General features: G+C 34.5%; 1 protein-coding gene across 2 annotated transcripts in view; it reads right to left on the bottom strand.

The window, feature by feature from the left end:
• The window catches only part of LOC106664088, a 131,803-nt gene that overhangs the window by 54,776 nt on the left and 53,428 nt on the right, over nt 1–23,599 (bottom strand). For both annotated transcript variants that reach the window (XM_024227571.1, XM_014389475.2), the window contains exon 3: nt 19,042–19,101. In XM_024227571.1, coding sequence (XP_024083339.1) covers nt 19,042–19,101 — 60 coding nt within the window. The remainder of the gene's footprint in view (nt 1–19,041; nt 19,102–23,599) is intronic.

Raw genomic sequence — 23,599 nt, 5'->3', positions numbered from 1 at the left:
CTCAAGGGATTAGCTAAGCAAATTTGTTAAATGGGTTAAATTGACCCTTAGGCAACGTTGGGCAAAGAAGGTAAACTACTACTTTATCACCCATATTATAGCATCACGGGCAGTTTAAACGCCGTGTAAAGCATGCATTATTTAAATACTATCGCCATCCTTTCAGGAAACCTAGATCCAATGGACTTCAGAAACATCCAGGACCATCGCATCTTGTTGGAAGAATGGTTCGAGAAATGAAGGATATAACTCAGTCTAAATAACCTTGACGTTTTGCCATATCACCTCTTCTACGATCTACTATTACTCTCCTCCATAGTACAAGTCAAAAGGTCGAGAAAAAAATTGAATACCCGCTTCCTTCCCCTAAAGAAGGTTGAAGCAAGCGTCCACTACGATTGGAAGACTTTTGATCAAATGCGTAACGCGAATAGTAATTCGCATTATAATTCCAACTGTCGATCGGGGTAGAACGAATTCACTCTACGAGGTGTCACAAAGCGAGACGGAATAACAAAATAAACAAGGCAATAAAAACCGTTCCGCTCGAATAAGATTTGTATTTATTCTAACTGATAAGGAAGTTGGTCTGGCCAAAAGGATAGCCGGAGAATGGAAACTATTGAGCTTTATCTACTGCAGGACTTTATCAATTTTTAAAAATTCCCGAAAGATGTCTCACAATGTCTCCAATTGTGTCCGGAATGAACATTTTGCAGATCGCCTGACAACATTTATAAAAGATATGACACTCGAAAAAAAAAGAATAATCTCATTTTGAATACAAACAATGATTTAATCTCTGGCATTGTGAACTGTGGAAAATTTTTACGGTCTATTCAGCCTTTCTGAAAGGTTTTAGATATCGAGTTAATGCGACTGATTTGTGATTTCGATCGTTGAACTTGGAGATACGTCCCAGAAAAACAGTCCCCTTTTCTCAGACAAAGCGAGAACAGGCGGACCAAATACGCACTCTTTTGAAAACATCGACTCGTACAAAATTCAAAATTTTTTCATAGGAATAATTAAAATAAAGATATTCATTGTAAAAAGTGATAAATGTCGGCCTTAAAAAAAATGTCATTGAAGTCGTGAAAATGCCGGGTAAGTATTTTAACCTCGACAGGACAGTACTGACTTACAACCTTTCCGTACGACGGCTGAATAATATGAGATCCACGTATTTGACCCAATGCCGTTCATGACAACGATTGGGTTTAATCAACGTTGATTCATCTTTCTTTCTTTAATTAACAAAAAAACACTGCATCACAACGACAAAAATTTTCGAAAAAAAAGAAAAAGTTTACTCATCGCTCAACACCTTTTCAAAATATTCCACCCTCATTCTGACAAATATAACTTTTTCCGTCAAATTAACCTTTTTCCCATTCAAATGGGCGCATTTTTAATTTCAAATTAACCGCTTCTTTAAAACATGAGAAAACCTAGGAAATAGTATGAAATGTAACCACGTAAAGTAAGAAATAATAAAGAATAAGAATATCGTATTAAATTTATTAATCACAAATATAATTAAAAATTATATAAAATTAAATATCAACAAAGTAATTTTAATTAATTATTTTTTTATATAATGGTTAAAAAAAATGCTTAACCAAATTATGATAATACAAGAGCCCAATTATTTTATATTTACAAAAAAATCTCAAATTAAAAAAAAAAACATTTGTTTTTACATTTAATTTTATATACTTAATTTTAAATTTTAACTTTAATTATTTTTCACATGGTCTTACAACATCCCGATAATTCTATATTTAAACAAATTCTGGAAATAGCTTTTTAAATTTCAAATTAACCTTTTTTAACGTCAAAGACACGGTTTGTAATTTCAAAATAACTCTTTCTTTTAAACATTAAAAATGAAATATAAAAGTAAAGTAATTTTAATTAATTATTTTTTATATAATGGTTAAAAAAAATGCTTAACCAAATTATGATAATACAAGAGCCCAATTATTTTATATTTACAAAAAAATCTCAAATTTAAAGAAAAAAACATTTGTTTTTACATTTAATTTTAAATACCTAATTTTAAATTTTAACTTTAATTATTTTTCACATGGTCTTACAACACCCCGATAATTCTATATTTAAACAAATTCTGGAATATAGCTTTTTAAATTTCAAATTAACCTTTTTTAACGGCAAAGACACGCTTTATAATTTCCAAATAACTCTTTCTTTTAAGCATTAAAAAATCTTAGGAGATGAAAAACAAGCATGTATAATAAAATTCCCGTATATTTGCGAATTGTTGAAAAAAATAATTCTTCTCTTGCAAGACCATGTGAAAATTAAGTACAATTAAATATAAAAAATAAGATTTTTCTTTTAATCTGAGCATATTTTTAAAATAGAAAATAGGTACTTATCTAAAATACCACTTGAAAATTAATTACCATTAAGGGTAAAAATAATATATAAAATTAAATTTAAAAACAAATAATTTTGTATTAATCTATTTTTTTAGAATTAATATAATAAATATAAAATAATGATTTAATTATTTTATAGACCAATAATTTCATATTTTAAAAAATTTCGAAATAAAAGAAGAACTATTTATTTGTTTTTATATTTAATTTTATATCACTTTTAATTAATTTTCAAGTTGTATTCTAACAGACCAAATATTCTATATTTTTTTAATACGTTTTCACTCTCCAGTGGTCCGGTATATTATCAAAATCCAAAAAGAAAGCTCCTAAAAACGATCTAACCGCTGAATTCGACTTCTCGAAAAATAGTAAATAAAAACAATCCTCTTTCGTACCTTTACAATAATGTCCTAAGGGTGATTCACTTTCCCATGTGTGAAGTGGGAAAAATGGAAATTTTCCACAATAAAGACAATGCCAAAGCTCCATAAACATAACCACCTCCTCAATCCTATCGTCCAACAAGCCTGCTGCCTATCCTAGGAAAATACTCAAGAAGATCATTCTGAAAAGAATCGTACCCATGCTGGAAGAACAAAACATCCAACCGTTTTGTAGAAGTTCATCCCTTCGGAAGAGGTTGATTCGATAAGATACTCACGTACTCAAGAGTATCCTTCACTTTTCCTTTTTCTTCATCCCCCGACTTATTTCAAGTCAGCCAGTGAACATCTTTCTCTGAGTACAGACCTATTAAACCTGGACCCACATGGTCCTTGGTCCTGGATCCAACGTGCGCTAGAAGAGTCACCATTAGTTGTTTATTTTGAAAAAAAAGTTTAAAAAAATGAAAAGTGGTTTGCGAAAAATGGTCGGGAATAGTCGAGGACACGAAACACAATGCAATACTTCAATTGAACATACTTCAAGGTCTAAGATTCAGGTTCATTTTAATTAGCTCTAACAATATGGGACAAGGTTTGCTTTTTTTGCGCCACATTTGAGAAAATGTCAAAAAGATAACTATCGCCCAAAAAATGTATGTATAAATGCTGAAGGAAAATATGAGGAATTGGTTTAATATAAGTTGCATTATTACTTTTTGGAGGATTCAAAAATGCGACACAGAGCATAGAGGTCGCGTTTAGAAAGCGGTTCGACACCTTCCATTTTGAGCCTCGCAATTTTGTCAATCCTCTGGTAACCTTCAAAATGCATATTTTGCCCACACCAAACATTGCCACATGAGCGAAATCTCTCAAATCAACGCAATTTCTAACAAAACACAACGAACCGTCATTTTATTATCTAAATGTTACCAGTTGACTATGGCGAGTCAGAGATTTTAAATTAATGAAACGCTTACTTTTATCGAATTAACATTTTCAACAATATATAAAAAAAGTGCGGAGAGAAAACAAACTCAGAATATTATTGATAAAATTCGGGACATTGCGTGGAAGTTTCCTCCACCCACTATCCGGGATTTTGGCATCAAGCGGGCTTCCGATGCGGACGGGGGGCGTGAAAATTTTTGAAACGATTGAAAATCTCTTTCATAAATAATCTGACAACAGTAACAACGAGATGTTAGGAAGTTAAGAAAACGAAGAAAAAATATGAGAAAGCCAGTGAGTAGATATGTTTTGTGAGCCTGCCTAGGAAGTAGCTGGTGAGAGAATAGAAGGCGACGTGGAGGATTCAGGGGATGCGAGATAGAAGAAAGGGCCTGAACAGAAGAGTTGGGGTAAGCAAAAAGTCAGTTAGTTGAGTAAAGTTGACCATGGATCGGATCAAGATGGTGCAAGGATTGTATGATGGATTTTGCAAGAGGTTCCTTGAAGAATATGACTTTTTCTTGGTCCAAAGGGAAGTATATAGCATGCAGTGTGTAATACGCAATATCCATCAGGACCAAATGAACAAAATAGATAATGAGGTTTATCATAACTCAGACTTCAAGAAGTGGTCTTGTCTTACGATATACAGTATTGGGTTGCTTATAACCTTAAACAATCACTCAAATTGGCCGAAATGCGGAAACGCGTCTGATGTCCAAAACCAGCGCAGATAGGCGGACCAAAACGATCGGTAATGACTAAATTTCACATTCTATAATAAATATACAATGATCGGTTGATACCGCACTCTGTTTATAACCCTGAACGATCACTCAAATTGGCCGAAATGCGGAAACGCGTCTGATGTCCAAAACCAGCGAGGATAGGCAGACGAAAATGATCGGTAATGACCAAATTTCAGGTTTATCATAACGCACACCTCATGAAGAAGCAACCTTCTAAATATTCAATGATGGGTTTGTCCCTCACTCTGACTTCAACCTCAAGCAACTACTAAAATTTGCCAAAATGCATAAACGCGCCTGACAAACCAACGCAGCGAGGATAGGAAGACCAAAATGATCGGTAATGACTCAATTTTATTTTTCAGTTTGTTGCCTTAACTTTTAATGTTTAATGAATTTTTTTAGTGAGTTAGGTTAGCCACCAAACCTGGTGTTTGACGTCGGTTGAATGATTCATAAGAGAAAAAAATCTTTCGCCAAGATCGCAGTATTAAACCAAATTTCTCTCAGTTGTGGTTACTGTGGTGATTATCGTAAAATCTTCCGGAGTGCGCAAAAACAGCCGGGATTTATGGAAGACACATGAAACTCGTGATTCAACGTGTTCTATTCGTGACCCACATGGTAGTCAAATCCCATGGCTTTTGAACTCACGCCAAGATCAAAGCAGTGACACGAAGCGCGCCCCACGTTTAAAAAAAAAATTGAATAAACAACCCTAAACTAATTAGGTAACGAACGAGTGCGTTAATATTTTCGCTCGGTTTAACGTAAGATTCATCGCGGCACAAGTTTTAAACGATTTGTCATTGTTCAAATCATTATCTCTTTCTTCTTAGGGTTTTATGGAGTTGATATAAGACGGGAGCATAAAAGTCGCAAAATATGCTTGGAATTAAAAAGAGCGTGATTTACGACTTTACCGGAAATTTTATTACGGATTCTGTTTGTTTATGTCTCGTTTTTATTGCATTATTTTGATAAAAATGTTTACGAGCTTGATACTTTCTTGAGGATAAGAATAAATGTGAGATCGACAGTTGTCATCCCTCTTGTCGTTTCACAGATTTTTGGTTTTTAGATGTACTTATGGAAAAACTTCGTTTGACATGTTAGCACATTTAAGACATGGAAAACTCGAATATGCGTACGTTAATCGTATAAAACATTAGCGCGTAACTACTTCTGATATTGCCTTAAGTCAGTACTCGTTTCATCTACACGTTGGACATTCATGTTAGAACAGGACAGAACCAAATGTAGATTTTTTCCGTCAAATTAACCTTTTTTAATTTCAAATTAACTCTTTAATTAGAGCAATAAAAAATCTTAGGAGATGGTATAGAATATAAGCATATAAAGAAAAATTCCTGTATATTTGCAAATGTTTTTAAATATAAACTAATTGGGCTCTTAAAAAACCATTTGAAAATTAATTACAGTAAAAATTAAAAGCTATATACAATTTATTTATTTTTTTACATAAAATAGCTTGTTACCCAATATACCTATAAACAAATTAGAGTAAAGGGACCTATTATTGATATGTCATCTATTATTGATACCTGTAACTTAAATTTGATAAAATAAGTGTTTTGGATCCCCCAAATTGCCAAAGCCTCTAATGTGTGAGGAACCAAAGAGCTTTATTTCCTAATTCTTTAAATATCGATTAAAATGTACACAAGTATATCTACCAAATTAAAAATTGCCTAGATAATTTTTTTTCTAAGACTATTTGGTGATTTTTAGCTGTGGTTTATAACTGTAATAAATATAAGAGTGTTCAGAACCTATAGAGTGATAATTTTGAACCAATAAATAAATGTATTTTGTTCACAATAATCTCGTGAATTATTGGTTTCAATAACTGGTTCCTTTCGGTCGAAAACTGGTATACACATATCAATAATAGTTGCATGTCAACAATTGGTGAAAAAACTTGTCAGTCGGCTCAAAAAATGGAAAATTTTTGTATTGTCGCAAACGTTATATGCGCAATCTGTAAAATAGACCTGGTCAAATATGAAAAACTTCCAAAATAAGGATAGCTTAATTGATAAAAACGGTTATTGGAAAATTTTTTTTGAAAAATTATGTTAAAGTCACAATAATTGTTGACTTTACCGTACATGTATATTCAAAAATTCTCAAGTTGAAAGAAGGATCCTTTATTTTTTATATTTAAATTCGTAGGTTTTTTCGTCAAATTAACCATATTTACTTCAAATGAAATTTTAATTCAAATTACCTGTGCAAATTAATTTTTTTCTATTTTCAATTAAACCTTTTTAATTTAAGTTAACCGTTTTCAACTGAAATTAACCATTTTGAAGTTCAAATTAGCCTTTTTAATTTCAAATTGACGATGGAGAAGCAATAATAGACCGAGCTCAGAAAGTCAAATTTGTTAGAGGTTATTCAACTTGCTATGGAAATCCATTTGCTGACCGATATAAAAATCACAAATTAACAATTCGTACATGGAGAACAGTATTTTTAGATGGATATATAAAAAAACAAATCCATATTTGTTTAGTGGTCATAATTGACCATATTAATTATTCCGATTAATTTTCTTTTTATGTAAGGTTTTTGGTTGAGATGAAAAATTAGTCTCCCGAGCGGGATTCGAACCCCACCCCACCATGGTGGTGTCGGTAGCCGCAACGGTTTAGGCATTGACACGGCGCTCATCTCTGTAAGGTAAAGGTCCCAGGTTCGAATCCAGCGGCCCTGCATTCCCGACATACTTACAAATGGGCTTTTTTTCAAAACACCGTCACCGCGAGGTTTGATATAACCTCTGCTGTTGCGAATCCTTGGAAAAAAAAAATACCCTCCCCCCAGCCGAAGATCGTGGGTTCAAATCCAGCTCGTGACACTAATTTTTCATCTCAACCAAAAACCTTATATAAAAAGAATAATTAAATGGAATAAAAAACAAAAACAAAGTTGACGTACGTGTTTGTCAGAAAGATGAACATGATAGGAATTTTATGCCAGCCAATTCCCCGTGGATCCATTACGTTTTCCTTTGCTATTTCCGACAGGAGAAACAGGATGGATTGGATCGTGAAGCCACACCGGACAGCAACAAAAATCTCAGATGGCCATTGCCCAGAACATCGGTCGTCCTGGTTTGTTCATAACCATGACATGCAATCCCAATTGGCCAGAAATAAAAAAAATCCTCAAGTCCTTTCCCCTGGCACAACTTCTTCGGACATTCCTTAACTGCATTTACTGCGAAAATCACTCGCGAAATGTCTGTCTCGGCAGTCGGAGGATGAATTGAGGAGCGTAAAATATTCGTTTAGTTTCATCAAGTTTACCTTGGTCAGATCAAGCTATGTTAAGAGAGCTCCTTCCAAATTTCATTTGGGCCTAATTATTTTATAAAATCTATTATTGTAAGAGTCAGATTTGGCTTTACGAACATCTAATTAAATAGTAGTTTTTTAAACTTATAGTATTATTCAGGTGTTTTAGATCGAATATTCAAATGTTAGGCTGACTTAGACACATCTTTATTCATTTAATGTGTATGTAATGACCATTTCCACGAAGCGAAACAAGTTGAGCCATCAGTCTGCGCGAGACGAGCACGCCGTTCATATCTATACTACTGCAGCATCAGCGTTTCCTATCATGGCGATACGTTATGTTAAGAATAAAAAGAAATCAAACAAAGAAGACACCACATTTCCTTCCACGCATCCTCTATCTTATGATGACTTTTATCTTTAGCATCCCACAAAAATCGATAGCTCTGATATATAGTTTGATAAGTCTAATGCAGTCCTCCTGGTTCAGTGAAGCTCCCAGACACGTGCGTCTTGGTTTACACAGAGAGAAACAAACAAAGCGAAGCACTTTTATGCGCACTAAAAATACCGAAACATCCACTCGCCAAAAGTTCGGAGTCCAGGCTAGGTACCCACAACTCGAGACAAGTTTCGTGAAACAGTTGCACGAGTGATTTTCGCGCAATGGAAACCCAGCTCTACATTTGTTTGCCGTTTGTTTTATCAAAAGTGTCTGGTGTTTCTGAACAAATTGGAAAGTGTTTTTGGAAAGCTCCGTGCGTACAATTACACACTATACAATTAAGTTTCAAACGGAGGATTGCAGTATATACATATACAGGTTACAGTAAATGACAAATTAGTTATCTGCTGGCGTTTTCGCGAGAGGATGGGTGGGCAATGAAAAAACGAGAGCGAGCATGGGGCAGAACACCATAGTTATATTAAAAATTTAATTTTTTTTTACAACGTTTAATTTTAATTGTTATTAATTTTTCTGTGGTACTTTAGATAAGAACAATTGTTTTTTCACAGCTTTTCCCGCCAAATTAACCCTTTTTAACATCAAATTACCGTTTTTTAACTTCTAATTAAACTTTTTTCACCTTAAATTTACCCTTTTGAACTTCAAATTGAACCTCTTTTCCGACAAATTAACCATTTTTAACTTCAAATTAACCTTTTTTACATTTCAAATAAACCCTTTTTTAACTTCTAATTAAACTTTTTTCACCTTAAATTTACCCTTTTTTACAACAAATTGAACCTCTTTTCCGACAAATTAACCATTTTTAACTTCAAATTAACCTTTTTTACATTTCAAATAAACCCTTTCTTTAAATTTTTTTAAAACATTATAAAAACTAATGATTATTTTAGATTTAATGATTTAAATTTTTCCAACTTTTAATTTTAATTGTCAGTAATTTTCCTGTGACACTTTAGATAAGAACCAACATTTTTCACAGCTTTTCCCGTCAAATTAACCCTTTTTAACATCAAATTACCGTTTTTTAATTTCTAATAAACCCGTCTTTTAAATTATTTAGAAAAAACTTAGGAGACGGTAAAACATTATAAAAACTATTTATAGATATTTTTTAGATGAAATAAAAAAAATTAAATTTAATATAAAAAAGGTTAATTTGAAGTTGTTACCCTTTTTCACTTCAAATTGAACTTCAAATTAAACCTCTTTTGCGTCAAATTAACCCTTTTTAAACCTATTTTTAATGCGTTAAAAAGGGTTATTTTTATTTTTTTAAATTAATTTGGAATTAAAAAGGGTTAATTTGAAATTTAAAAGGTAAATGTGAAGATAAAAAGGTTAATGTAACAGAAAAAGCTATATAACTAAACTTTAAAATGGTAATCAACTTTAATGATTTTAATTTTAGGATTTTTAATTTTTATAAACTTTAAATGGTAAATTATCATATACAGTCGAACCTGAGTTAGTGAGAATCCCAAGGATACTATTTTTTTCCAACAGAGATTTCTCACTATGCCTGTGTGAGTGATTGAGTGAGTGAGAGAGAGAGTGAGAGAGTGAGAGAGAGGGGGTTAATTTCTGTCAAACAATGTTGCTATTTCCAGTTTTATAGATATAATTTATATATTTTAATGTTACATACGTCGTTAAAAAGCTACGTTTCTTTCTTTCAATTTTACGATAAAATCCTTTAAGCAATTTTTTTAAATTATAGCCGTTTCAATCAGATATTCCGATAACGACTTCTCAAAAANAAACTTAGGAGACGGTAAAACATTATAAAAACTATTTATAGATATTTTTTAGATGAAATAAAAAAAATTAAATTTAATATAAAAAAGGTTAATTTGAAGTTAAGTTACCCTTTTTCACTTCAAATTGAACTTCAAATTAAACCTCTTTTGCGTCAAATTAATCCTTTTTAAACCTATTTTTAATGCGTTAAAAAGGGTTATTTTTATTTTTTTTAAATTAATTTGGAATTAAAAAGGGTTAATTTGAAATTTAAAAGGTTAATGTGAAGATAAAAAGGTTAATGTAACAGAAAAAGCTATATAACTAAACTTTAAAATGGTAATAAATTTTAATGATTTTTAATTTTAGTATTTTTAATTTTTATAAACTTTAAATGGTAAATTATCATATACAGTGGAACCTGAGTTAGTGAGAACCCCTAGGATACTAATTTTTTCCCACTAACAGAGATTTCTCACTATGCCTGAGTGAGAGAGTGAGAGAGAGGGGGTTAATTTCTGTCAAACAATGTTGCTATTTCCAGTTTTATAGATATAATTTTTATATTTTAATGTTACATACGTCGTTAAAAAGCTACGTTTCTTTCTTTCAATTTTACGATAAAATCCTTTAAGCAATTTTTTTAAATTATAGCCGTTTCAATCAGATATTCCGATAACGACTTCTCAAATATTGCATAAATTATAGGAGTCAAAAAAATCGAAAAAGTTTAAATTCAAACAAAAATTTATATTAAGGGGGTCTCTAGAGGTGCTAAATTTCATATTAGTTTCACACAAAAAATGTATGACCTAGTTTACATGAAAAAATATTTTGTTTTTACAATTTTTTTGGTTATTGATAAACTTTGATAGCCTTTACGTTTTACTGCAATGTACATTTCAAAAAAGCTACAAAATGATATATTCACATAGATTATTTGAGCAAATAGAACTGCGAAATAAAAACATTAAAAACCGGAAAAATTCAACTTCAAATTTTTTTTTTGCGGAACAAGGGTACTACAACAAGTGGCAGATACGTGCCCGGTTTTAGATTGTAGAATCTCTAAAAAACGTTTGGTCCAAATTCCTGACCCATCAACCTGGCCGTCCCCTTGTTAGTTGTAAAGTGTGGAAATCTATTGAGGAAGGTTTGCCTGCCGAGGTTAGTCCCATTACGCCCAGTCTAATTCAATAGAGGACAAAATTTGAACCAAAACAAGAGCAGTCAACAAAGAATCTGAATCATTTAGGGTTAACAAAAACAACAACAACAACCTTGCGAGGTCAATGAATGTTTAAACGAATGGGGTTTGGCCAGTTGCACGCGTAGGAGTCTCAACTGCGTCGTAAACGCCAAGGATCCGACGGACCGAGTTCGACCTTTGTACTTTGCCAGGGAGAATCAATTTTCTAGCCGTTTTGTGTATTTCTAAAGTCAATTCAAAAATAAATTAAATAACAATTTTTATTTAGGCTAACTGGCATTCGGGACCCGGCCAAGGTTAGGTTTTAAAACATAATGTCAATATTATTCATCATCTGGACCGTGGCCAAAACCTTCTTCGTTATCGCTTCCCGGCATCCTTATTCCACTTCATTTCCTCGGAAAATCACCGGGCTTAGTCGATATCGGGAAGGGGGACTTCTGAACTGGTCCAGGTAGAAGTATTCAATAACACCATTTCAATCGCAAACCGGGGATGCATATAGACAAGCGACTAACCTGGACTAAAAGTCTCATAAAATGATACAAGGCTACTTGACAAAAAGACAAATATGAAACTCGCAAGAAAACTTACAACACTATAATAAAACCGACTGATTTACGGCCTTGACTAAGATTCCAACGTTCAACTTCCCAATGCGCCAGAAAGATTTATTTTATATGACACAATCCTGACCTGATAATCCGCTCATCCAACGGCCCTCAGGCGATGGCTCAGACATACATACCGTGGAATAGTGGGTACCTTCCTCTCTCTTTTAATTTTATTTAGCCTACAATTATTTAGTTTTATTTATCTCCGTGCACTAGTGCTTGTTATCCTCAGTAGGGAGGTAAATGTAATAATGTTTTGTTAATTACAAAGGGAAAAATGCTATATAAAAAAAGGATGCCACTTTTATTGAGATTTTTTTAAAATTTAAAGTTATATACAAATCTTTATGTAAGGTATTGGTAGAAATGAAAAAGCTAATATCATGAGCAGGATTGGAACTCAAGTGGTAGAAGAGCGGCATATTTAGCCGAAGGTCGTGGGTTCGAATCCTGATCGTGACACTAGCTTTTTCATTTCAACCAATACCTTACATAAAGATAAATTAATTGAAAAAGTTATGTGGTCAATCGGACCCCGAAATATAATGGGTTATATGCAAATAAAGATTTATATGTTGTTTTTTTGTAAAATATAGAATAATTGGTTTGTAAAATAATAACGACTAAGGGGCGTTGACACGGCGCTCATCACTGTAAGGTAAAGGTCCCGGGTTCGAATTCAGCGGCCCTGCATTCGAGCTCGACATACTTGCGAAACACCGGCACCCCGAGGATTGATATAACCTCTGCTGTTGCGAACCCTCGAAAAAAAAAACTGATTGTAACAGAAAAATCAAATTTTTAGCAATTAAACGTTTATTTTACATCGACGATAATTGTCCTTTAAGAAATTACATGTGTTTAATGTTCGTTAGAAGGGGCAACTTTGCTGTAAGCTGCATGTCTGTCAGTATTTACAGAACCGAGAAAATCTCACTAAAACTTTAAACAAGGACTTTGCAAACTCGTAAAAGTTTACTATTCGAAGTAATTTTGTATTCTGTTTGCTTAAGATTACATAAAAAAATCAAATGAATTTAATTGGGTTTTCATTGATCTGGCCATTGGTTTAATCAGATTTGCACCAGGAGTAAGATTTTTATGAAATAAGGGGGACTTTATGGTATAAAGAGAATGCAATTGAGAATCAGGCTTTGGACAAATAGGGTCTTTATCTTTAGGAAGCAAAATTACAATTAATATTTAAGTGGTATTTTAGGTATAAACCCATTATATATTTTTGATAATTTTCAAATTAAAAGACGAATCTTTTATTTTTATATTTAATATTAATTGTAATTAATTTTCCTGTGGCATTTTATGTAAGATACTATTTTATATTTCTTTAAATTCTCAAATATATAGAATTTTTTATTTTCATGTTTGTATTTCGTACCAATACCTAAGTTTTTTAAAGGTTTAAAGAAAGAGTTAATTCGAAATTAAATAAGAAGATGGTATTAAAGAAAGGTTAATTTGATGTTAAAAAAGGTTTGATTCGAAGTATAAAATGGCTATTTTGAAATTAAAAAAGTTTAAATTAACGTTAAAAATTATTTCAATTAATTAGTCTTTTTATGTAAGGTCTTGGTTGAGATGAAAACGTCAGTGTCACGAGCGGGATTCGAACCCACGACCTTCGTGGATTGGCTTCTCGTAGTCCACCGGCAATTCTAGCTTTTGCTATTTACAGCAAATCGCGGGCAGAATCGAGAATCACCCACCCCGGGTGTTAGCAGTCATGGGACAGATTTCAGTCTTATCCGTCCAGGTCCAGCTTGGACTCCGGTGGGAGGGGTGGTTGATGTCAACAGCTAGGCCAATTCAGCACCAAACGCATTCCTGAGTTCCATGTCCATTCGTACTCACGTCTTAAGTACATTCACTCCTATTTATCCCATTCATACAATTGGGGTGTTTACACGTATTATACAACTAGCCTGATTGAGAGTCGATATTCCGCCATCGACCCTCTCATCACACATTCACGCCAATAAGTACGACTTTGCCGCCGAATTAACATTTTATGAGATTTATGAGAATCAGTCTTTGATCAATAGGGTCTTTTTCGTCCAATTTTGCCTGCAGAATAACCTCTTGAACGTAGATAAACGGGACACCTTGGATTATTACTACTACTTATTACTAGGACTTACTACTACTTTCTAGGACCCTCATTTCTTTTTATATGTTCATTAGAGGTACGATTTTCCTAGCTTGGCCAAAGTTCTTTGGCGTCCATAGTATTTGTGTCAGAAGAAATTTTGTGGATACAGATTCACATAAATCAAAGGGAAAAAATAAACATATTACGAATGGGCAAACGTTGCTTATGCGATGCTTTTCCCATGTATAAATCTCTGAGTGCGGAAACAATTTGAGCGTACGAAGCTGATAAAACTCCCTCCCGTCCTGACGTTTCAAAAGCCCCCCCTCTAAAAATAGACGATATAAGTCACAAGTTTTCGCTGCAAAACAAACACGATTTATTTAACGAATGGCCGGGCCAAATGGCAAACGGTCCAAACGGAGATCGACGGTATTTCGCCGACCTGCTAACCACTCGAGCCGTTAGCTCGTAAGCTTGAAAAGCACTTGTCGCCCTGTTGAGGTGCTTTTCAACCGAACCTTGACATTGGCCTCTGGGACAAGGAACACGGCCCATTTTCTTTTCCTCTGCCACGGCCGACTGAATCACCTACCGAATCTATACATCTATGTTTATAACGTAGCGATTGTTTTTGTGTCGACAGCACGATCTATAAGGAAAGAAGTGCACAGACAATCGAGAGGTAAGACCACATTTAGAAAGACAGCTTTGATTCCGTGTTCACGTGATTTCCTGCCGATTATTCAAATTAAGTAGCTTTGCCATGAAGGATTATTTGCCGTTTGTTGAGAATTAATGATAATTTGTTCTAATAAACGATATTATGTATGTGTGATTGTTTTATAAATGTAAGGTCCATTTTCAAACTTATCCCAATTTTTATTCCAAACTATCGGTGGTAGGGAAGCTTTTTATTCATGTGGAAAGTCGGAACAATTTTTCTGCTACAAAATTAAAGTATCCATTCCCTCCAAAATTAAAATTTCAACTCGCAGACCTTATGAACAAAGTTTTTTCAGTGTCTGTCTGTCTGTGGTCAATTCCATGTAACCGGGAAAACTCCGAGACCAAATTTTATGTAATTTTCAGATTGGTTTCTAGATGATCCCCTATGAAACAACATATGCTACTCATGCGCATGCACTCAAAAAATTCGGATTCTTATGAAATTTTCAGAGATTGGTTTCTAGATGATCCCATATGAATCAACATATGCTGCTCATGCGCATGCACTCAAAAAATTCGGATTCTTATGAAATTTTCAGAAATTGGTTTCTCGATGATCCCCTATGAAACAACATATGCTGCTCATGCGCATGCACTCAAAAAATTCGGCTTATGAAATTTTCAGGGATTATATGGATTGCTTTCTAGATGATCCATTATGAATTTTATACCAATCGGATTAACAAATGCAAATCGGTATGCGCAAACATAAAATCCCGTACACAGCTATATCTTTGAAACCATTTCACGGATTTTGATATAAATCAGTGGTCCCAAATGTTCTTGCTCTAACATAATTCTAATATCGAATGTCATCATCGTTTACACATATAAACATACGGTGACGTGTAATTGGACGACAACATGATATTTCTCTATGTAGGTTCATGAACTACACACATTCCCGCTTATAAATACATTCTCATGAAACACTTTATACAGTGTACATCTACCTGCAAACTGTTTCTATTTTTTTCCTAGTCAAATTAAGAAACTGCGAAACCTGGGCCCCATTGATGAAACAGAAAGTGGTTCCGATCCACTTGAAAAATAATGTATTCAACTCGGTATCATCTGTTACGGTTGAATGATATGGGGCTTCCAACAATATGAAGAAGTCGAGAAATTTGAAAGATTTTTTATTCGTAAGTTATTTGCTCTTCCTAACCCTACCCCAAACTACATGATTTACTTAGAAACGTCCATTCACCTGATTTACGTGTACACCCTAAAACTTCACTTCTCATTTATTTTTAAAAATTTAATTCTCCGTACACAAAATTGGCTAAAATAACAGCTGTCAAAGTTACCAGGATTAAAGACCTCCTGGTATGCCCAATGGATTACGCTCTATGAAAGATTTGGAGTAACCTGTCCCACCTACGAAAACCTTGCTGATTGGCCAGCTCTTTTTTTTCACTTTTGCTGTCTAGAATGTTGATCGAACGGCATCGGGCGATTGTTTACTCCTGGCTCAGTCCTAGCTTAGCTTTTCCTTGACTCAACACAACACCTTACCTCTGCAGAGAGAGGATCTAAATTCTCTTAGTTTATCAGACTTAAGATGGCTAGTAAAAATCCGTTGCAAGGCCCTTAACTTGAACTCTGCAATTTGGTCGAGGGCAGGGAGGGGTTTATGCTCTCAGCACTTTTCAAGCCGTGGAAACATCATTGCATTTTATGACTGAATGTACAATATTGGGCGAGATCAGGTTGTTGGGTTTTTTTACCCTGTCTAGAAACACACTGTTAAATTTGTTGGATGGGTGGTCATCTAGCAGACCGTAACATTGATTCACAGTTTAAAAAACACTGCTATACCTTTAAAAATGTTACATAACTCTAAACGTGTTGTAATATAATTTGCAATTCATTTATATCTGTTTTATAATCACAGAATCTCAAAGCTGGCTTTTTTCGTCAGCAGCTTGTCACTAAAACGATACCCTTTTGCAATTGACATTTGAAAATGTACTTGTTTAATTAAAGATAAACGAGGCATAATGGAAGAGACAATGGAAGATTTGATGCTGGAGAAATTCTACTCACCTGATCCGACACCGGCTCTCTGCAATTGACAGGCCGTTACGAAATCCATGTGCGCCTTAATCTCAGGATAAAGCATCCTAACAATGGCTGATGTTAGAATCGACAAGAATGTGTGGAATGATGTTCGAATGCCTCGTATTATACCAACAGTCAGATTGTTGTGGTTTAAAAGAGGGTGGGGTTGTTGAGGTCGTAGATTATTTAAAACCACGTGCAGATTATTGCGATACGGACAGGGTGAACTGGGTCAGGGGTTCACCCCTTTCATAACTCTGAACTTCGCCTATCCACCCTTTTCCTCCTGCTCTGTAAATAACGCGTATCAAGTACTGATAGCTTCCTAACTTCTAAAGGTCTACCTGCCATTTTAGCTGTCGTGTAATGTTATTCCCTATCATCTGTTGAGATTGACCTTGTCCTCCGGGATGAATAGGCCTTTATATTTCCGGCTTTTATTATCCCAGTCCTCCTATGAAGTGTGCATTATATTAACCATGCAGTTTCCAGTGGAAAAACTTTTCAGTGAAGATTGTGAGAGGCTTACAGTCAGACAGACTACAGGGCAATGATAGGCTGACCAAAGTGATCAGCCTGTGTACCTCTAGGAAATATAACAAATACTTCAACGCGTACATGTCCGGTATATAGAAAAGATTTGCTCGATACCTCCCACTTAATTGATGTCATTTCTTTGCTTCAAACAGAGAACATGTAGGAATGCCACCAAATTTGAGAATTGTGCTTGAGATCAATGCTGTTTTAGTGTATATAAGTACTTGGTATGATGATGGTATGGTATTATATCTCGTTCTGATTTACTTTTTTATGTATATTGAGATTGAATGTACTTATTAGCGTGTGCAGTGCGACAAGTTCGATACTGGAATATTGCATATTACATCGACCCTTAATTACATTAGTTATATAGTATGTGTAAAGGATTTTTGTGTCCGAGATGAAGACATTGGTTGCTTGAAGTGTCATATTTAATTGAAGGGTGTCGTTCCTTGGCTCCGTACAGAGAGCCTGTTGGTATGCAACCAAATAAGAGAAATGGGTTTGAGTATTTAATTTCTGTTTTGATTTTTTGGAGGAAACAAGACTATGTTATTTTATATAGGACTTGATAGATATCTCGTTTTTTATTCCCTTTTGTAAATAAGAGATTAGTTGATTGATTGAATGTATTTATTAGCGTGTGTAGTGTGATAAGATCGATGGTGAGTTCGATTAGGTTGATGTTTAAAGGTTGATGGAAAAATATCGAGTACTTCACCATCACTCTTGAGTGAATGGTATATAAAGAAAGATGTATATATTTAAGAATGAGAGAGAATAAGACTCCTAGGCCATACGAGACTGACGCATTGACACTTACATTAGGGACCAAAGAGCGTTATGTTCCGGTACAATTGGGAACGTCGCTCGATCCCACTTAACTGAATGGTGCCATTCCTTGGTTCTATATAGAGAGCACTGTGGCGTAAAGGTATGCCATCTGATATTCAAATGGTGCTTGATCACGACAGAGGGTCTTTTGTTCTTAGAGGAAACAAGGCTCTTTCATTGTGAACACTATAATTAGTTGAAGAGCGTCATTCCTTGGCCCCATATAGAGAGCATGTAGGAATGCCACTAAGTATGAGAATCGTGCTTCAGTTTTTTTGTTCCTGTACTGATGTTTGGAGAAAGAAGGTTATAGTAGATGATGGTGTTTGGTCTGCGAGATGGCGAACTCATGTCGAGAACATGAGAAAGAAGGTTGTTTTACACTTAACCCTTTCTAACTTCAAATTTTCATATTATAAAGCATTAAAAAACTTAGGTGATGGTATGAAATATAATCAGGAAAAGAAAAAATCCTCTATATTTGAGAATTAAAAAAATATATAAAATAGGACGTTACATAAAATCCTACATGAAAATTAATTAAAATTAAATACAAAAATAAAGAATTCTTTTTTCAATTTGAGAACTTCTTAAAAATATAAAATGGGTTTCTACCTGAAATACCACGTCAAAATTAATTCCAATCACAGTTAAAACTAAGTAGCTAAATATTTATTCATTATTGTACTTATTTATTTAATGATTGAATTATTTATTTATATATTTATTATAGTTATTTATGCATATATAGTTATTACCAGATACGCTTTAAAAAGTAGTTTCTAATAACGTCATATTTTAAATATAAAATGAAATAAAAAAATTGATAGCTCTAATAGTGAAACGTAATATTTTAAAGAAAAAAGGCGCAGTTTCCGTTTTCCTCTCTTATGTTTATAAAACTGGTTATTTACCAATTTGGGCGAAGGTACAGATGTATAAAGCAGCTAAACACACAGATCTTTCTTCCTTACCTGCAAAAAAATATGAATACCAAAATCAGAAAAGTGCTTTCATATAAAACTGTCTAAATTAAAAATACTTGATACAACGATGTATTTTAATTCCATGACCACGATTTTAAAACCATTTTTCCACAAAATGAAACTAGTCCCATGAAATTACGTTTAGAATTGGTTCAAATAATTTTTGTAAAGTGCGAAATGTGTGTTTGAAGTTGGCATGGTTTGAAGAAAAGTTTTTCGTGTATTCATAAAGTTTTATTATATTTTATGGGAAAAACTACCTTCTTCACTCAAACAAATATAAAAATAAAGCGTTTTTCATGGAGGTTTTTCTTTTTTATTGTTGTTTACATCTGTAAAACAATTACAACCGTAAAAATGTTATAACAATAAAATTGACATGAAAAACATGTGCGGAGATATCACCCAGTGGTTAGCCTTCTTTAGAAAAAATAAATATGACCACTTTTCAATTTTCTTCGTCACTTAGGGCGTCACGTGGCCATCGGCGTCTCAGTCGACGGGAAGTATTATCTGGGATGATAATAGAACTGAGCTGACCGACCAAGGCATTGGGATGGCTGGAAAGGGATTGATGGAATTTTTTGTAATTGCTTTATTGCTACTTCTAGAACATAGGATTAAGGTCTCGATGTAGGGTGAGGTTTGACACATGGTTAACAATTTTTCGTAGGACTTTTGAATGGACTCTTTGGATGCGTTGGGAGTTGGAATGCTTGGTTTGACCCCAGAGCCCACATAGGTTGGAGCACCATGGTATACATCAATCTTTTGTAATTAAGTGGAAGTTTTGATCGTCTGTCGAGTAGTGGCGATAACAGTTTGTATCGTCTTTTTACTTCGTTTGGTTTTACTTTTGTATGCAGACTCCGAATAAGCCAAGGTAGAGTCCCAAAGCAATGTACGTGTTCGACAGGGGGTAGTGAAATCTCGTTAAAGTAAATAGGTAGTAATGTTATAAGTCTGAGTGAGAAGTTGATGCATGGGATCTTCGCTGAATTTATTTTAAATTTCCACTTTAGATCTTTATGCGGGAAAGGATTGCTGTGTCATCAGCAAACGTGGAGAGAATTGTTTCTGAAAAGATATGTCAGCAGTATATATAGTGTAAAGGAGTGGTCTAAGAATACTCCCTTGCGGGACGCTAGCTTGGATAGGATAGAGGATATCGTTGTGCCCTGACTAACTCTGAAGTAACGGCCAGACAGGTACGATTTTAGAATAAGGTAGTATGTGCTGGGCAGGATTTTTATGAAGTACATTGCAGAATTCAAGCTTCATCAGCAAATCCTTTCTTCCGAATCGTATTTTTTACTTTTCGGTTCACGTTTTTCCAAAACTCTTTGTTATGTAGAAACGTTTCTTTTTTCATTTTGTATAGCAATAATAGACGAACAGTCATAATGAGCATAATTAAAAAAACACCCAGAAGTTGGGAAAAATATTTTTAAAGGAAAAGTGTAACATTTTCATGTGGTATTTTATATCAGACACATTTTTTTTTAAAATGTTCAAATAAACAGGAATTGAACATTACATGCTTGTATTTTATCCCAGCTCCTAACTTTTTTATTTATTTATTTTTTTTTTTACGAGGGTTCGCAACAGCAGAGGTTATATCAACCCTCGGGGTGCCGGTGTTTTTGAAAAAAAAGCCCATTTGTAAGTATGTCGGGTTCGAATACAGGGCCGCTGGATTCGAACCCGGGACCTTCAACTTACAGTAATGAGCGCCGAGTCAACGCCGTTGCGGCCACCGACGCCCCAAAGGAAGGAAATAATGCTTTGCAATTAAAAAGTGTTAATTTGAAATTAGAAAAAAGGTTAATTTTGAATTTAAAAATGGTTAATTTGACGGGGAAAAGCTAAAGAGCTTTTTTTACCTTTTCTTTCTCATGAATATTTTTCCAGCTTTACCTTTAGCACACTTCTTGGTGGGTCTGGTTTTGGTTCCTGACCCATAGGCCGCCCGCCCCGTGGCTTTATTGGGTAGCCTGTATGTTTCCTTCTATACCTCCATGTCACGGAACCACCTCAACGTAACCTTGTATTTTCCTAGGTCCATTAATCAAAAAAGGCATTAGATTAGATCCTCGCCTTCTTATAACCCTGACTACTGAAAATGGCGAAATGCCGAAACATTTCTGACAGACCAACCCAGCGAGGGTACGCAGATCAAATAAAACATCTCGCGTAGTTTGGTCGTTTGTAAGTTAAGCACAGTCTTAATGGACGTTATTTTAAAAAACACCTAGGAGCGGAGAAATAAATATTTTCTGTAGAAGGTGTAAGAGTTTGCTATTATTATAGATTGTTGTCAAAAATGAAGGGAAGGCTATATTTCAAAAATCCCCAGCTACGAATTCGTACTGTAAAACAAATAAAACAAAAAATATTGGTATAATAGATTTTTGAGAATACGGTTCATAAAAATGGCAAATTTTGTGGCCTCTCTTTGTAAAACTACGTGCCCTTGAGGAATAGTTGAAATAAAGACAAACTTTTAGTTAGATGCCTGAACAAAACGTAAAGACTATCCAAAAAGAAACGAGCTTAAAAATAAAACTCAATAGAATTAGAAGTGGAGTTTAAAACAAAACTAGTGGAGTAAAACGAGCGGTTCGTTCGAAAAACGGTCGCCACCTTCCAAAAGGTTTTATTTTTGTTTATAAAACCCTAGCTGAAGGGTTAAAAATCTAAAAATTGTATGAAATTTAGTTAATAGTTAAATCGGATGAAATAGAAAATCGCTGAAATGAGATTCAAAGAAGCGGCTGAGAGTGAATTAGGTTAAGAATGCCGATCCGTCCAGCAAAGGAGTCAAGGACGTCGAAGCGACCACCTACTAAACTTGAATTGTAAAACCGTCTCGCAACTACCGACACAGTGAGAATTATCCTACACCAAATTGCCTATTTGAACCCTCGACCTAATCAACAGGCGAATCAACAAGTCGGTTGAGCTTGTTTACCGGATCCTTCTCAATTTCTGAGGTATCAACGTTTATCTGGGATGCTGCAGTAGCTCAGCACATTTCAACACTGTTTACAGATTATTATAACCGTACACGTCATCATTCTTTATCCGCAAGAGAAAAATAACCAGGACGTAATAAATCAAATATGAACGGAAATCAGAACTACGTCTATTTAGTGATTTTTAGCTGTCTTCGTTCAATCAAACCTCTTTGAAAAAGTGTAAAACGGAGTTGAATTTATGGCTGTTCCGGTTCGATTCCCGGTGGCAACGACGGACGATTCGATTACGCACCACAAAACCTGAAATGACCCAAACCAGTTTGTGCGGTTATGATTGTTAAATGCATAAACCGAACACTCTCGATTATTTTGAACACGTCGCCGAATTTTATTTAAAAAATTTCATTCTCATCTAAAAAAAAAAATGTTTAAAACTTTAAACCCGATACTAATCAAAAAGGAGTTGAATGAACTGACGAATACGAATTGGGAATAATAACGAACATAAACAACAAGGGGGCACAGAGATTCTATCGAATGCTTATTTATTTACATTTGGGCCAATGGCTTAACTTGCCATAAACTTATTTTCACTTAGGAGGTCGCGAAGTCTGTCGCTTCAAGCGTCGGGGAGGACCATATGGAAGGACATAAGCTGGCTTGTAAGATTGGATGGAATTAGACGATGATTCGGAAGATTTTGTATTGTAAAGATTCGATAAGTTGGAGATTTTGTTTGAACCCCAAATTTCCATATCACATGTCCAAATGGGTCTCAGAATTGTGATATAAAATGATATTTAAGAAGTCTGAATGGTTCTTATTTTTTGAGTCGCGCGTGTGGGTTCCGTGTTATTTTGTCAATGACGCAAAGTAGCTGACACATCAGCTGGTTGTCTGTTTTTTTCCTGTCACTGATCTTGATGTTTCATTCGTGAGACTCCTTTTCTAATTGACGCTTTAGTTAGGTTTTTTCCAAGTGTAAAAAGCAATCGCGTGGGGTGATTTCTAATATTTAGGTGCGACAGTCGCTCTCGGAGGTTGTTAGGATCATAATTCGTTCTTGGTTAAGGTCGATCGGCCAATATTGTATGTATTATTGGAAGGTGGTTAGCACGGAGAACGTCCTTGACTCGTTGCAGTCCGTCCAACATTCCTAACCCACATCGCAGCAGCTGTGCCCCGAGAGAAAAATAAGAGAGACGGGAAAGTCGCGCCAGTTGTCGAAAGGACGTGGAAATATTGGTTTTGAGACAATTTCCATTCCAAAATGTCTTAGACGATGTCCGATTTTTTGTTTTTTAAAACTGAAACTTTATTAAGTCCGATTAATCTAAAAGGTTTCCCATAAAAGGTTTTATTCGCATAAAATAAGTTACTCTCTTACTTCTACGTGTCGGACAGATTTATAAATTCCGGTCAGTCCATTTCCCCCGATCATGAGCCAGTCTCCGCACGTGCTCAATCCATTTCGTTTTGACCTTTTAAAACGACCAATTTCTTTCAGC

The sequence above is a fragment of the Cimex lectularius genome, unplaced genomic scaffold (assembly GCF_000648675.2).
Source record: "Cimex lectularius strain Harlan isolate CLEC.00 unplaced genomic scaffold, Clec_2.1 scaffold127, whole genome shotgun sequence".
NCBI classification, from domain to species: Eukaryota; Metazoa; Arthropoda; class Insecta; order Hemiptera; family Cimicidae; genus Cimex; species Cimex lectularius.
The sequence above is the reverse complement of the archived record's forward strand: the minus strand, read 5'-3'. Positions and strand labels throughout refer to the sequence as shown.